A 17,509-nucleotide genomic window follows, 5' to 3' on the forward strand; every position below is an offset into this window, starting at 1 on the left:
TAAGCAATCGAGAAAAACGGTAAAACAGCTTGCAGGAGCAGCTTTTTTTCAAAAGTTTCTCAAAGTTGTTTTTTTTCTCAAACTTTATTTCTAAATATATCAAATATGTTGCAAATATGTTGAGTTTCCTTTACATGAGGCCCAGGATTTCCGGCAGAGCTCTGTTACTGTAAGAACGAAGAGAAAGAAGGTTTCTGTGTCCTCTCGAGGTTTGAAAGCTTTTTTTTGTCACCACTTCCTCAAATGTTAGTCTGAGGTGTGTGTGTGTGTGTGTGTGTGTGTGTGTGTGTGTGTGTGTGTGTGTGTGTGTGTGTGTGTGTGTGTGTGTGTGTGTGTGTGTGTGTGTGTGTGTGATAGAGAGGTAAACACGTTTCATTACAGTATTTGAAATGAAATGTTTTCTGGCATATCCGACAAAATATAAATATTTTATTGTATACAATTACTGTATCATATTTTAACGTGCTAAACACAAATTTAGGTGTAAATAATTTGTAATCTTAATGTTTAACCTAATTGTAAAATCCAAGTATGACTGGAAGAAAAACTAAATATGTAGATATATATGCTTCTGGTCACTGGAAGAAGCCTCCCAAAGTAAAAGCTCAGTGCGGTCAGACTGTTTATAAAAACGAATTAACTTACTGAGGAAAATGGAGACATGGACATACGTCATCTTGATAGTAACTCCCCAAGACAGAAAATAAAGAAACAAAAAAACATGTTTGATTACATCTTTTACTGTTTTTGAGTGTTAAGTTTCAATTTTAAGGAAGGAGGATGTAGTGGGCTGTGGCTGTGGAGGTGTGTGGTGGTGTGTTGCAGTCACTGTGCTGTGAAGCCACACTACAGAATTTAAAAAATGTTTTTAGAGAAAGTGTTGGACAACAGAAACTATTATCAGTGAAGTGTAACATAATTTTTGAAACATACTTCTGATATCGTGACTTTGGATTCTGAGTGGATGATTGGATTGAACACATGGTTTTGTCTGATACCGTATACTTCCGATTTTTAATACAAAACATGAATTGATTTGATGTTGTTTTTCTTCCATCTGTGTCCTGATTTTCTTCCCACTTATGTCCACTTCCCCTCTATGAGCTCTCACTCTGGCATTTATTTCTTTTACAGTTTGTGGCGTCTCTCCAGGTGGGATGAGACAACCCCCCTAAACAAGACCTGCATTGATGCTTCACAGGCCGTTTGCAATCAGATTACCTTTTCTCTGAGGACTCTGGTCTGGACTTGTGCAGTCGGATGTAGAAAGTTTTTCTAAAGTTGAACTTGTGTTGACTAGTTTGTTCAAATATTTGTATGCATCATTGAATAGAAATGAGCTTAACATCACAGACATCTTACCGTAAAAAGATATCTGTTGTTGGATTCATTCACACAAACTTTTTAATAATATATTTGTAATAAAAAAATAGAGTAAAGTTCTGATTGAAATGGATAATTGACAAATATCTGACATCAAGATTCAATGTAAATAAGCTCAATTTGTTCTGCTTTAAACTGCAACGTTAAAATGTCTGACGTCATAAATTACATGACAAACAACCGTCATATCTCTGTGTGTATCTGTTCAACAGAAACAACAAATGCCTAAGATAAGGGTGAAATATAAAACTGTCTCTGAGTGTTTGCTGTTAACCAAAAAGCAGAGGAGAAAAAGCAAAACGTTTAAACTTCTTATTTCTGAGCAACAGTGAAAACAGTGGGATTTATATTTGATGTTTCATGTAGGTTTCTGACAAAGCCTCTAATTATTAATCCATTAATACTAATATGTCATGTCTTTTGAACCTTTAAAAATAAATCTGTGCCCCTCTTCTCTCTGTTCTTCATCCTCCCTTTCTGATCTCCCGTTCCTGCTCTACCTGGATTCCCCTCTTATGATCCAGTCCTGTAAAGATGCCATTGCAATAACCCAACCTACTGAAAATTAACGCATGAATAAGTATGAAGTATGAATAGAGCATAAAGACACTGTTTTTTATGGCGTTTCTATTGTTGGAGGAACACAGAGTGCAAATGTAAAACTTTACTTTTTCTTTTTTAAATAAAAGAGGCACTTGAAGTTTTGGTCTTGACTACTTTGCATTTTATGGATGTAAAATGTGATCAACACCAAGATAAGGTTGCATAAAAAGAAGAGGTCAACCAGCTCTGTTTTAATGGTTATTGAACCCAAATAAATCATCCTTAAAGTAAAATTCAGAGATGTCCAAAATAAAACGGCATGTGCTTTGCCACAGGTGTCTGGTACGTTCACGTGTCCATCACAGGTGAATACTACAAAATATTCACTGGATAAATATTACAAAAGCTGCAGGTGGAAATATATAACTGGCTTGCATCTGACTCTAATGAAACCTCATTGACTAAACTTGTTATATGGAGGGCATACTTAAAAGAGGACATTTCAGAAGATGACTGGAAAATAATATGTGAAAATCTCAGAAACAAACAGAAAATACAAATGTAAAGCTACTCCAATATAATTGGTTAATGCAGACAATTACATGCTCAAAAATGAATGAACAATATGCCCACGTAAATGCAATGGGCTACAATAAAGCAAATATTTACATTAAATTTGCAAGTTGCTAGTCTGTATTAATCAATTAAAACACAAAAACATTGTAAATATAACACTTTACATTACAATAACTGCATAACATAAATGTCACTGGATTTCACACCTTGCTCCACTTTCCAAGAAATGAAGGGAGGGGGTAGTAAAAAAAAAAAAAACATTTGAAGAATTTTATAATGATTTATATGTTTACATGAATCTGTAAATATTCTAATATTTGTATGTAACACCTTGGTTACATCCAAAAGAAGAAGAAATGCTCTTTTATAACTTTTAAAACGTGATGTCACGGGGAACTAAAACAATTGAAGTGTTATGCTCTTATTTAACTAAGACAGTTATTTCACCCTTAAAGAACATTTCACTGCAGGATTTTTACTTGGAGATCAGTGTGAACAATATTTATAGTAATACAGTTTAGCATTTAATCCAACCACACTTTTACAGTTGATTATTGCTTTGTATACATTCTATTTAATGTAAACGTGATCTTAAATCTTGCTGTTCCTTTTAACTCCGCCAGACGTCTAAAAAGCTTCTTTTAATTCAACTATAATGAAGAATAATGTTATTGCTGCTAGTTCTGATTTCTGGATACATTTAGTTTTTATAAATACCATTAGGGCGTGAGTTGACCAGTTTTGAGGGTGCAATGACTAACACGACACACAGCTCAACGGCAGTAATCAAAACACAGATGAAGCTGAGGAGTAAATGCAAAACTAAACACGACAGAAATCAAAGCAAAGAAGAGTAGAAACAGATATGTACATACATGTGCGGGCCTAAGATAAAACACCAATATAAAACCAGTCAAACAAATAAAAAAGGACGTGGAATAGAGCAGAAACATGATTTAAGATAGAATTCATGGATTTATCCATGATTATGATAAACGTGCTTTATTATGTCAAACCATTTCAAACAAACTGAATTCTGATGTTTAAAGGCTGATTTATGGTTCCGCGTTACACCGACGCAGAGCCTACGGCGTAGGGTACGCGGCGACGCGCACCGTACGCCGTAACCCTACGCCGTAGGCTCTGCGTCGATTTAACGCGGAACCATAATTCAGGCTTAAGAGTTTGGGTTTCTTCAGCCCGGGCTGTTGCCGGGTCGGTCCCACAGGTCGTACTCCCGGTACCGGAGGTAGTTCTTGAGCCGCTCGGGCAGCGGCACGAAGCTCATGAAGACGGGCGACCTGAGACGCAGGCGGCCGAGACACCGGCGGATGCGCAGACGACAGAGATGCTTCAGACAGCGCGCGTTCTCTGGAGAGGAGAGCAGAAGAAAAGAGGGAAAAAGATGCATGAATTGAATTTTTCTTCTTTTCTCTCTTCTGAGCGGCGTGATACTGTTTACGTCACCTTGCAAGCTGCAGATGTCTGGCCACTCTTTCTGCTCCATCAGAGTTGCCTTCAGTTTGGAGCAGAGGGTCACGTGATCCACATAATCCAGAAGGGTGCGAATCACGTGACCCGACAGGTGTTTCAGCCAGGAGACCGTGATCACCTCGCAGAACTGAAAAAGAAAGTACACTCTCTTTCAGTCCTCAGGTTTTATGGAAATACAGCTTAAAAATAGATTAATACAACATCTGATGAACAAAAACACTTGACATAACAGACCGTATTATTTAATTAATAAAAACTACAATACTGAAGCTAAACTCACACTTTCATTGGAATAAAGAGGGTAAATGGCAGCCAGGTGCTGCTAATCAATAATAATACACCTTTACAGTACACACAAACATGGGCGTGGTAGTGGGGGGAAAAGTGGACCTGACTACCCAGGGCCCGAGCAGAGAGAGGGGCCCATGAAAATCCGGATTTTTTTTATTTTTTTTTGTGATGTTTTTATTTCGAATGAATTGGGCCCTCCAATTAATTGGTGTCATAATTTATTTCAAATATATTGATAACATCAAATGAGAGAATGTACTTAATGTCACAGTTCTCCCAACATATTAGACATTCTGGGCCCCCCCTATGCAAAATGGTTTAGTCCGCCCAAAAGCGACCGGCAACAGGTATGGGTCTGGGTCAGACAGTGCGCCCAGATCAGAGACCTGTGTGCAGGACATCATGCTGCCCAAAAAACATAAATCGGGCTATCAGAAAAAGAAATAGAGGAAACAAAAAGAAAGATGGCAGAACGAGGGGAAGGAGCTGCTGACTGCTTTCTTTCCCAAAGGTGAACCAAGTTAGCTTGTCATGCAAAGTCCAATTAAAGTTAACATAGTCCACTCCAGACAGCTGCTGCTTATACAGGCCCGGTTCTAAGAGGGTGCATAAGCTTTTTCGATGGATATTCAGAAGTGATTCAAACACAACCACGCCAGCAAGTTTACAAGACTGTCTCAGAAAATTTGAATATTGTGATAAAGTCCTTTATTTTCTGTAATGCAATTAAAAAAAACAAAAATGTCATACATTCTGGATTCATTACAAATCAACTGAAATATTGCAAGCCTTTTATTATTTTAATATTGCTGATTATGGCGTACAGTTTAAGATTAAGATTCCCAGAATATTCTAATTTTTTGAGATAGGATATTTGAGTTTTCTTAAGCTGTAAACCATGATCAGCAATATTAATAATAAAAGGCTTGCAATATTTCAGTTGATTTGTAATGAATCCAGAATGTATGACATTTTTGCATTACAGAAAATAAAATGAAACTCCGTGCTGAGATTTAATGAATGATCCATCTAGCAATATTGCTGCTGCATATATCAACATGTAAATAACATACCAATATCCATGTAGGTTCAAGTGCACACTCGTAATATATTAATTAAGCAATAACGCAATTTATTATTTTTGTCTGGTAAAAAGCCTTAGCATTGCCGTGCAGTGCTGTGCTTAAAAGCTATTGTCAATGTTCAATAAATTCATGATATTACCAAAGCCAATGAATAATCATGTTAAATAACTGTGATCTCACTATCAATCAAAAATGATTGTGATTCTGATTTTTGCCACAGATAGATAAATAGAGAGAGAAAGAGATAGGTCTGGGTGGTGAGAACATAGAAAAACAATTAACTATTCTTCTCAATCTGGCTGAAAAATGGCTTAAAACATTTTTGCCTCTGCAACTTATTGCAGCCAGATGTAGCCCAGATGTAGCCTAATGTTTTAGGTATTTGAGCACAAGTAGGCCAAATGCATCAATTCAGAACCACTCATCAATATAATCTGATCTGATTGTAGTTGATTGTAGTAGATTGTATAAATACGCCCCCCCCCCCCCTTTTTTTTCTCTCACGCGCCTCGCGGGCATGGATAGGGGCCCACTGACATTGACAGTGTACAGGGCCCAGAATTTGGTGCTACACCCCTGCACACAAACATCGATTAAAAGAGCAAAAAAGGACAACAAAATAAATGCAATAAAATCAGAAATCATCAGCAACCTAGAGGGGGGAAATAAAAGTGAGTGAGCCAGTTTGAACAGGTGAGTCAATGCACAATGCACTCAATATCGCCAATGATCTCAGAGAAACGGCTGTTGCTGTCAATCAGTCTATAGGAAGAAGTCATGTTTCATTTAATCAATTTCTCTGAAAGCATTTTTGAACATTTTTACAGGTACCTAGGAAAACCTGGAGTCAGATGTCAATCGTATTGACATCCTCTGATCGATCAGCGCTGGGTGGGCTGAAGTTTACCTGGTAACACTGTTGAAGAAACACTGGCTAGAAGTTGCTAAGTGACATCATCGCCTCATTTGCATATCATTTTAATGGATGTAGGTAAAAGGAATAAAGTGGTGGGAGGGATAAAAAGCGAGTAGTGTAGCTGAGACTGAGAGTTCAGGGGTGATAGACGTCACCAAGGGGTGTTTGACCAAACACGAGGGAGGCAGAACTTTCCTTTTACCAGTTTATTAGGCTGGAGGAATTTGTGTGGTCTACACAAGAAACAAAATACAAACAATATTAACACCAAAATTGTCTGAATAGCGAAATTATAAACAGTTACATCTTTGATTAGGAAAGACTAACTTAATACACGAAAATATGCAGCGAATCAACATAAAATGCAGTCACTGAGTACTGAAATGAGAGGCTTGAATGCATATTGCGGTCTGTGGCTCCATCTAGTGGTCGCGGATCGCAACTACACCGCTTCCTCTCAGCACGTGAGTGACGCATTAACAGCGATGTAATTAACACATAAGAGGCTAAATAGGCTGCGTAAACATCACACTGCGGGGGGGGGGGGGGGGGGGGGGGGGGGGCGATACACATGCACACCGCATGTCCACTCTCACCTCAGAGTCTCTTAAACAAGTAGAATTCATTTTTAATAATTCATTTCCTTTCTGGAATTGATAAAGTACTTTCAATTTAAAAAAATAATAAAATAAATGTGTGGAACTACAAATTAATTTTCTTTATTTGGCTTTTTTTCTTTTGTCACAATTTCCAACCCCAGTATTATAACAATTAAATTAAGACGATTTCTTTATCAATGATAAATAATTGCTATTCAATGACTGGTCCAGTGCAGGTGCAGTGCCCATGGCAGCAGCGGCTGCTCGCTGACAGGAAGATATACCAGCGTTCCCGTTAGTCTCAAAAAAGTCTTCAATAACCCCTGAAAACGGTTGTTCCACCAGTTTCACAACCAGGTCAAAGCCTCCATGCAACACTTAGAGAAACTGTAGAATAGCTCCATCTCAGACCTGATAGCTGCATTTGAACAAACCGTAAGACGTCCACAGTAACAAAGAGAGATGCAGCAACGGTCGAGCACGGTGGTGGAAGGATAATGATTTGGGCTTGTTTTGCCTCCAAGTCACAGATAGAAAAACAGCTTGTAGTAACTAAAATGAGCAGGAACTAAAAGTTTGGCTGAAACTAGATTATGTGGCAGAATAATGATCCCAAACGCATCAACAAACCTGCAAAAGAGGAAAGTTGCTGCAGCAGTCCATATCTCCACCTGAAATTACTTTTGTGTAAATAAACGATGACGAGGTGTAATAGGTCATTTGACGTATTACACATGACTATGAATGTTCTGATTTTGCATTTTGAAGCACTGCTTTTTTAATCAAATCAAACTTTATTTATACAGCACTTTTCATTCAATAGTAACGCAAAGTGCTTTACATAATAAAATCAACATTTAACATAAATACTCACACACTCATGAGTTATTGAAGACAAAAATCAGAGTTAAAAGCGTGTTTTTACCATAGTGTCTTTAATGACGGTGTTGGTCCATCCTTCATAGTCTTCAGGGGTGTGGGAACCGTTGCCGTAGGGACAGTCGAAGCAGCGCCCTACATCGTAACCATAGTTGCACAACATCCTGAGAACCACCTGACGAAAAAAAGGTAGCACTGCGAGTGAAAGTATTTGGTTAAACCTGAACTCTGGATTCTGGTCAGAAGCCGTCAGTCACCTCGTCTTTGAGCGCATACTGCAGCGCCGACGGGAAATGGGTGGTGTTGATTCTGGAGTAGTAGTTGACGTTGGCGCCGTGCCGCAGCAGAAGGTTGATCAGCTCGTAGTTGCCCAGTCGCAGTGCCACCTGAAGGGAAGACGGACACTGAATCAGCCACGTAGATATTTTATTTATATACGTTTTTTACCAGCCTAACGTTGTTGGACTAATAAATCCCACCACATGGGGTGCGCTTGAACGGCGAAACAAGTGTCACACTCAGCTCCAGCACACAACTGTTGTCTTTTCCACAGGTTTATTTTTCTTGTTAGCAACTCCACACATGCGATCGTGCTGTCAGCAGGTAATCAACAGCTCAGCCTCACCAGTCAAACCGAGTCGCAATGTAAACAAACCACAGAAGAAGAAATTAAAAGGTATAGCTACTGCTTCGCTTACAGGGCACTATGAATAAAACAATATATAAAGTAAAAGGCAAAACATGCCTGAAAATAAGAAAACTTCACACAATTGGAATCAGTTAACAGAGGGATATTATAGGAAGCTATAATACTTATTAATAACTTAATAGTTAATCATTCATGCTATATGAGTTTAATTTTAGATTTAGATTTTATTTTTAATTCAGTTAACAGTATTATTTTTCCAATGTTATTTTCAGCTTTAGTCTGAGTTTTTGTTTACTGTAATAACTCTAAAAAGTAATTTGGAAGAAGGATCATTCTGCTCAGAGCTCTTCCTGTCTAGCCATCACATCGGACACCAAAACATTTGCTTTTAAGGAACAGAAATAAGTGTTTCCTCCAAAAATACGTCCCTTTGAGTGGATGTTTTGATCACAACACAGCGTTACCTGCAGACATTTGATCGGGTCCTGGTTGGGCATGGCTCCCGACTCCAGCAGCAGCTTCGCTGACGCCAGGTCGTTGTTGGAGACTGCAAAGAAGAGAGCCGACTTCCTCTCGTCGTCATAGCTACGGCGAATCCAAGGATGGAGCATGTAGTTGGGGTCATAACCCACATCCAGCAACGTCTGAAGGAGAGTGGCAGGAGGGAACGTGATGAAATGTTACGTTTATCATGATGAAGTAAAAAAGGTTTGTAAAACCTGTAGTTTTGGCCACAAAAGGAAACATGTTTTAACTCTGGCGGTGGTCTCGGCTCGACAAACCGTTCTCAATGAGCTTGTCATGACTCTCAACTACGTGTTATTGCAACCTTTAAAGGGGACCTATTATGAAAAACAACTTTTTTCTTGCTTTAACATATATAAAGTGGTCTCCCCTCAGCCTGCCAACTCAGAGAAGGAGGAAAGCAACCAAATACTGCAGTGTCTGTACAGCCGCCCGGATGAGCCGTCCAGTGTGATGTGGCTTCTACGAGCCGTTCAGATTCTGCTCCCGTCGTTACGTAACGACGGGCGCGATTTATATAGGTTGGCCTCCGATGCGTGAAACCACACCCACAACTAACTGGCCAGAACAACAACAACAACTCCGTCGGCCGGAGCTTCCGCCATTTTCTACGCGTCATTCAGGCAGCCAATCAGCACAGAGCCTCATTATCATAGCCCCCCCGCCCACTCAGAATCCTGCATGGATAATGAGGTTAGAGAATGGGAAGATAAAGACATGGCTCAGAGGCTGAATTTCTAATTTATTTAGCAAAAACAATCAAAAGCTTGTTTTTAAGACATTTAAGGCCTGTTTAAAATAGGTATTAGATGCCATAATAGTTCCCTGTTAAGTCACTTTAAGTCAAATTCTTTTCCAAAAGCTTAAGATCTGCCATTCAGGCGAAGCCTGCCATCTTTCTTTTTCTTTTTTAAACACATTTTATTGTTTTTAAACATAGATAATACAAGATACAAAGATAAACTCCGCCCCCCCAACCCATCAGGCAGCACATGCAAGTTACAGATTTATACAGACAAATAGAAAATACAAAAAAAATGGTCATAATGATCAGTACAATAGTAATGACATAATGATACATGACTAACAAAATAACAATAATAATAGTTATAAGAAATAAATAAATAAAGATAAAAAAAAAAGTAAAATAAATAAAAAGTTCTAGGTTGTCTTCAGTCTGGGGAATGTAATTATGAGTTGAGGGAAACCAGTCAATAGCAGCCACATAGAAATCCTTAGTAAAGGCCTCTCCCTTGAACCAACCTACTTTGGCCCAACAAAAACTACAAAATAAACCTCCAAACTGATCTGGCCCACTACCACAGGAGATTAAAATTATGCTCAACCTTTGGAAAAGTTCATCAATCAGGAAACCATTCACAGCCGCATCTAATTAGACACCAAACGACAAAACATTACCTAAAGAAATCTTATAAGTATAATATTTAAGAAATAAAAAGAGTATATGCCACTAAATTCCTGGGGGTCCATATTGATGACTCTCTCAATTTTAAATGTCATATTGACCATCTTGTAAACAAACTGTCCAAGTATGTTGGCTTGTTCTCCAAGATCAGACACTTCCTTCCCCTGTCTGCCCTTCTTACTTTGTACAAAACTCTCTTTGAACCTCATCTCAACTACTGTAATGTGATATGGTGCAACACCTTCACAAGCCATCTTAAAAAACTAGTATCTTTGCAAAAGAAAGTCATACGGGACCTGTCTTGGTCAGAGATAAATTCCCCCACCCACCCTCTATTTCACCGCTTTGAGTTACTAAGACTGGCTGAGTTAAACGATTATCATAATGCTTGTCTTATGTTTCAAATTGTCAACAGGCTCAACCCTAGACTTAGTAGTCTTGTGCCAATCTCCAGTCCTCAGCACACATACCAAACAAGAATCAAACCACTCATATTAGGGAAATGTCGCCGACATGTGCGCGCCAGTATGAGTGTTGTTTGCAGGGGGCCGCAGATTTGGAATAGGATTGATGATGATGGCCTCAAGGTGTTGCCTTCTATCTCCAAGTTTAAAAGACAACTAAAAAATAATATTTTACTAACCTATATATAATTTAAAATGCTTCTTCATGGACTGCTGGGATGTATGTGTATGATTGTATGTGTATGTAATGTTAAGTATGTATGTTAAGTGTTCTCTTTACAGATGGTAACTGCTTATACCATTGACTGTACCACTACCCTTATATGAACTATGGACCCCCACCTATAAGCTTTCCTAGCTTCCTTGGGGGACCCATTCAGGGTTGCGAGGGGGGGGCCTTCTTCCATTCAGAAAACTGTCTGCCCATCAATAGTAGATTTGTCAGATCTGCATACATAATCTAGGAAAGGTGTCCAAACTTTTAAAAATTGCTCGTCCCTGCCCGTTACAACGGCTTGTAACCTGTCATGGGGGAGGGTGTTAATCTTTCTGAGGTCAACAATCATGAAGTTTCAGGTCAACCAACACACACCTTTATGCACTCTGTGTTTCCCACCGCTGCAGCTGAGTGAAGAGGACTGATCCCGCTGTCGTGCACGTCTCTGATATCGGTGACAGGAAGCAGCAACTTCAGAACTCTGGAAAGCACCAACATAAAAATTCAAGGCAACTTCAGATGAAACGAGTTGCAACAGTTTGCGACTGGTGTGCTGTTCAGACTACATGACTAGAAGTTGTTGTGGTGTTCACACTTGGTGACTGATCAGGGGACAGGGGCATACCTGTCAAGTCTCCCGTTTCAGCTGGGAAACTACCGTATTTTACACCTCTTTCCTGCCGTCCTCCCGTATTAGTATTTTCCCGTAGATTTACAGTTTTATAATAATTTTAAAACTGAATTGACTCACTGGCCTCGCGAGAACTGCCACCTGCTGTAGTCTGGGTGGCAGTTCTCTCCAGGTTAGTGGCGACAACGGGAACAAACTCGGAAAAACAAATCAGAGAGATGGATGGATGTAATGAGAGAGAAGACATTTCTGCCCAAAAAAGCGAGGACTTTGTGTAAATATCTCTAAAAATGGGAAACAGAATTTATTTTCCTAAAGAGGAGCAGGATGTTATAGTTACATGTTCTGAAAGATGTGTAACTGCGACATTAGTGTCTCTCACAGGGGAAGGACTGACGTCAGTCAGTGAATACCAGAGAGCCACATGAGTGAAAATGACAAATTAAAAGAAAATGTAAATGTTTCACTTGAAGACAATCAATGTGTATATAAACTGAAAATATTTAAAATAAATAAATGTGCTTTAATTCACTTTTGTGTTTTCATTTAGGCTCTATTATAGGAATTACATACATAGGAAGTACAAAGCATTTCAGTGTCAACAAAGGTCGTACATGGACAGAGGTATGGACAGGGGGTCACACGGGGGTCACGGCCTGAAGCTCTTACTGGAGGTTTCCTCGGTGTGCAGCGCGGTGGATCGGCATGTGTCCGGTGTGGTTGGGGATGTTGGCATCGGCGCCGTACTCCAGCAGCAGATGGATGACGGCCGGGTTTCCTGCCGCAGACGCTTCATACAGGATCGATGCCTCGTCCCGAGCCTGAGAAAAGACATCCGCTCCTGCGAGATAAACAACGGTTGTTAATTTAACTGGGAGATTCATAAAAATGGAAATAATGTTTTTAAATTTATGAAGCAATTTAATCTGAATACTCTGCGATTGACATTTGGCAAATACGCCCCCTGGTGGTGGTTGGAGAAGCTGCAACGGGAGTGGGGGAAACTGCAGGTGCCAAAGGAGGAGATTTGTTTCCCAAATGACTTAGTTTATGTAATATTATTAAAAAATAGCGGTAAATTCAGAAAATACATACCTGTCAAGTCTTCTGTTTTGGCCGGGAAACTACCGTATTTTACATGTCTTTCCCGCCGTCCTCTTGTATTATTATTTTCCTATAAATTTCCCATTTTATAATATAATAATTTTTAAACAGCAAACTGAATTGTCACTAGCCTCGCAAGAACTGCCAACTCGACTTCTCTAAATATCTCTAAAAGTCTTAAAATATAAGGGATACTGGAAATTGGTTGGGCTGGTGGGACCGTGGTGGAAAATTTCCCTTATTTTTAAATCCAAAACTTTTGTGCTGTAAGGGTTCAGATGGTGACACACCTTTCTGCAGGAGCGTCTCCACAACCTCCGTGTGTCCTCCCTGAGCCGCCAGGGCCAGAGGCGTGAGGCCGTAGTGGCTGCAGGGGTCCAGGTGCGCCCCGGCCTCCAGGAGCAGCTCCACCATCCCCAAATTGCCCAGTCGGGACGCCTCGTGGAGGGGCCGGCGGCCGTGGGTGCCCTCCTGGTTCACCCTGGAGCCTCGCATGAGCAACAGCTTCACCATGTCGGCGTAGTCTGAGCGCACGGCTGTCCAGGAACACAGAGAAGAGGGATATATCCTCCTGAACTGACGACAGAACTGACAGACTCACTATATTATTTGGGACTTTTGATGACAGATAGCTGGTCGTCAGGGATGAGAGATCCATCCATCCATCTTCTACCGGGTATCAGGGGCAGTAGGCCAGACACGCCTCCCCCCGGCCACCTCATCCAGCTCATCTGGTGTTCTCCCCAAGGTGCTCCCAGACCAGCTGAGAGACATATGGCACTTTTCCACTAGTACCTACTCAGCCCGGCTCGGCTCAACTCAACTCGGTTTGGTTCTTTCCCACTAGGGGTCTAACGTGCCGAGTAGATACTTTTTCTGTAACTACTCTGCAGAGGTTCTAAGGGACTGAGTCGGGCTGTATCTGACATCATCACACTACAGGCCACCGATTGGTCAGGTTGGACAGTCAGGATGTGACATCAGCGAAAGAGCGAGTCTGACGGCGGCTTCTTGTTCATTTTATTCAACAGGCAACGACAGCGCAAAAGTCTGTTTGGTGATCCAACTCTGAGGTGCAGATGTTCATAAACCTGGTGGCTGAGGAGAGAATTAAAAATGGATCTAGACGGGTGATAAGGAACGACCAGATCTACCAGGAGCTCTGTCACTTCATAGCTGCTCGCGGCTACCAACAGACTTTTCAGCAGCGCCGAGACAAACTAAAATTTAAAAAGTGTTGCTGCTTGAAGCTTCTCTCACTCTCATTTTTTAACTTGATATTGAACACAAGTCACAGACCCAGCAGCACATATATCATCTCCTCCAGGTTCTACATGTGTAGTGTTGTTGTCTTCTTCGTTTAGATCACACAATCAAATACGTCACAGCAGCTTCACTCCAACACTCCTACTTCTGCTCCAGGTGCTGAATTGTTATGGAAAAGAAACCGGGCCAAATTGAGTGGAGGCGAGCTGAGATTAGGAGAGCCGAGTACGTGCTAGTGGAAAAGTGCAGATAGACTTCCCTGGGGTCATATCTGGGGTCATATCCCGAGACATGCCCTACATGTAACGTCAGACATTTGAATGAATGCATCTGTACCTACCCACGAACAAAGGTGCGTCCTGCTCCTGGTCCTGGGAGTCCGCCTGTGCGCTCTGTTTCAGGAGGAACGAGACGTTTTCTATCAGACCTCGTCCCACTGCCAGGAAGAGCGGCGTCTGCCCTTGCGGGGTACGAAACTCCGCCGAGTCTGAGCCCGAAGCTGGAAAACAGCCACAGCTCGTCGGTGACCCTCTTCGTCACACCGCTGCTTCGCACTGCTGCTGATACGAACCTCCGTATGTGAGCTCCAGGATGTTCTGGTTACTCTGAGATGCTGCTTCGTGGAGAGGAATCCAGCCTCTGCTGTCCATCTGCAGGAACATGTCTCTGTGCCTCACACATAAATCCTCCAGGAGCTTCTCATTACCTGGGGGGGGGTGAAGAACAATGGCCAACACTGATCAGAACTCCCGCTGGTACCAGCTGAAAGATGAGTCGGCAGAAAGGTGCCGGTCATTGGCCGTCACCTTGTTTTACAGCAGTGAAGATCTTGCAGACGTCGTCTGACTTGGAATCAGAGCTGCATGGCGGGAAAAATAAAGTTACAAACCACGAGATGAACAAAAACCGGCAATGTTTGGAAACCGTTCACAGAAATAAGAGGAGCATCTAAACCAACAGCGTGTGAACGTTTCACTCACATCGTTTCCTCTAAATCTGCTCTGCAAACACGGATTTTAAATCTTTTTTGTATTTGGAGCAATTGCCATGATTACCAAAATAAAACATGATCATGATTGTCATTGTTTGCATCAATCAACTGGTGACCATCCTGTTAAAAAACAACTTTTCAATCAATTAACACTGTTAACCATATAACTAAAATAAGATGCATTAATAACATTTGTCAGAGTTAAATCTTTAAAGGAGTTCAAGACAATAGTGTTTAATATATTTGATATTATTCCATTATATTTACATGAATTTCATCCACTATATGTAGGTTAAGGAACATAGTTTACTTGGTTTGTGCTTTTTTTGTTGACAAATATAGAATAATATGTGCTTATACCTCCTGTTGTCTGGAGTTGTGGGGGTTTCCTTCTTCTTGTTGGCCTCCAGCAGACTCTGCTCGATCATGAACTGGGTTTCTGCATCTTCATCATCCTCATCCTCCATCCCGAACCGGCCGAAGTCCGTCATGTCCACAAACGTGCTTGTGTCTGTGCTCAAGAGAAGAAAAACCAGTAACAACTTGTGTCTTCTGCCTGGTTGTTGCATTGTAGGATGCAAATGTCAACTTTAACTGTCAAACAATAATTCAGAGCTGAATAGTGCAAACATAGACTACACACATTCCCTCAAACCTGCACAACTAGTCACAGCATGCAGTGAAATGTGACTTTTGTAAGGCTTGAGTTCTTCTGAAATTATAATTCTATAATAATACTCTATTTGAGCCTCATTTAAATTATTGTAATGTTTTATGGTGTAATACATATCCAAGTTATGTTGACAAACTACAGTTTTTACAAAAGAAAGTGATTCGCGTTATATCATGGAGCAAACTTAATGCTCCCTCTGATCCTCTTTTTTATCGATATAAGCTTCTGAAACTTACTGAGTGTAACATTTTCCACAATGCCTGTGTAATGTATAATGTAGTTTTTAGACTCAATGATAGACTCTGTCATCTCATCCCCATTTATGTTCCCACTCATGAACACGCCACAAGGGGAAAACAACTTTTAAAGGGAAAGAAAAGGAGACTGAAATGTACAAGTTTCAGTGTAGCCTGCAAAGGTCCAAAAATTTGGAATGAGCTTGGTAGTACTATAAAAGAGTCTGGATCTCTCTCAATTTTAAAAAAAAGACTAAAACAAAAATTGTTATTAAATTATGTATCTTATTAATTTTTTTATGTAGCAATACGTGATGTATTATTTTTATAAGAATATATTTGTATCTAGGAAATCTGAGGTGTCAGGGTTTTTTTTTTTCTTATTTAGGTTATAAGGTTATTACACTGTATGTATATGTATTATGTGTAATTTATAGTTGTTCTGCTGTGTTACTGGGCCCCTATTCATAAGCTACAGTAGCTTCTGGGGAGTCCCATTTTACAAACCTCGATTGATTATCTGTATTTGTGTTTAATTATTTGTAAATAAACTCTAAACTGAACTGAAACTGAATTAGTGTACAAGTGACCTTCATATCCTCAAACCAGCTGGAAATGGCCTGTTTTGTTTTACCTGGTGGTTTTGAGCTGCTCGGGTCTGCAGAAACGTCCCTGCAGTCTCACGTGTTGTTGTTGAAGGTTGCAGAAGAGACGACTGAAACCGGAGCTTCGCACGCCGGTTGTTTCTGCGCGTCCCCGCCGCGTTTGCACGACCTGACCGTCAACAGGGCGCGTGCATGTCCCCCACACTTTTAACACACGTCATGTTGAGTAAATGCAACGATTGTGTGTTGATTGTGCAGGGAATGAGGGGTGTTCGTGTTGCAGCCGCGTGTCTGCAGGACTCTGGCAGGCGGCCCCAGGCCTGACGCCTGGTGCTATATTTACCCTCTCATGACAGTTATGCTGTGACCTGACCTGCAGCAGTGTGACCCCTCCAACCCCCATCTGTGTGGCAGGTTTGCATTGGATAATGACCATTCTGCAGTGACATGACAAAAACCTCCCGAAAGATTTTCACCCTTAAAGAAGCTGCAAAGTTGTTGTAAACATTTGATCCAAGAAGGCAGGAAAGTGTTAAGAAAGCCACCAGGATATTCTTGAATAACAAATTATCTAGACATTATTGCAACAGGACATTAAGTTGCTGGACAATCCTGACTAATCAATTTTATTAGTCGTCAGGAACAAAAACTTATAGTTCATCTTTCATAACATCATACAATCTGAAAAAGCTACCCTTGTAGAAATGTACTTAAATATCTGAAGATGACATTTTATCACCTTATACGATGTCCCGACTGAAAAAACACCTGTTTATAAAAAATTCAGCTTAAAGTAAAAGAATTAAACCCTTAAAACCACCATCCTGTCATGAAGACAGTTGTTTTAGTCCCTGTTTAAAATGCATTACGGTATTCTTTTGGCTTAATTTCCAGATCTGAAGCACTCTCGGGTCTTGAGGGGGAAAAACTAGTTGTGGTCGTTTAGGTATCTAGGA

General features: G+C 40.5%; 1 protein-coding gene across 4 annotated transcripts; it reads right to left on the reverse strand.

Annotated features, from left to right (window-relative positions):
* Positions 1-2,164: 2,164 nt before the first annotated feature.
* LOC133448461 (dynein axonemal heavy chain 12-like) lies at positions 2,165-16,867 on the reverse strand. Of its 4 annotated transcripts, XM_061727016.1 has the most exons (13): positions 16,583-16,867; positions 15,400-15,550; positions 14,855-14,907; positions 14,620-14,754; positions 14,389-14,547; positions 13,073-13,318; positions 12,348-12,519; positions 11,423-11,528; positions 8,880-9,059; positions 8,024-8,152; positions 7,813-7,941; positions 3,970-4,123; positions 2,165-3,873 (listed from the first exon to the last, which is right to left on the reverse strand). In XM_061727016.1, the coding sequence occupies exons 2-13, from the start codon at positions 15,528-15,530 to the stop codon at positions 3,698-3,700; spliced, it is 1,770 nt and encodes a 589-aa protein (XP_061583000.1). In that variant the 5' UTR covers positions 15,531-15,550; positions 16,583-16,867; the 3' UTR covers positions 2,165-3,697. The 4 variants fall into 4 exon arrangements, with proteins under 4 accessions (XP_061583000.1, XP_061582998.1, XP_061582999.1 ...); XM_061727014.1 differs by having other exon boundaries at positions 2,165-4,123; XM_061727015.1 differs by having other exon boundaries at positions 2,165-4,123; positions 15,400-15,555.
* Positions 16,868-17,509: the final 642 nt, after the last annotated feature.

This window comes from Cololabis saira, chromosome 8 (assembly GCF_033807715.1).
Source record: "Cololabis saira isolate AMF1-May2022 chromosome 8, fColSai1.1, whole genome shotgun sequence".
Taxonomy (NCBI): domain Eukaryota; kingdom Metazoa; phylum Chordata; class Actinopteri; order Beloniformes; family Belonidae; genus Cololabis; species Cololabis saira.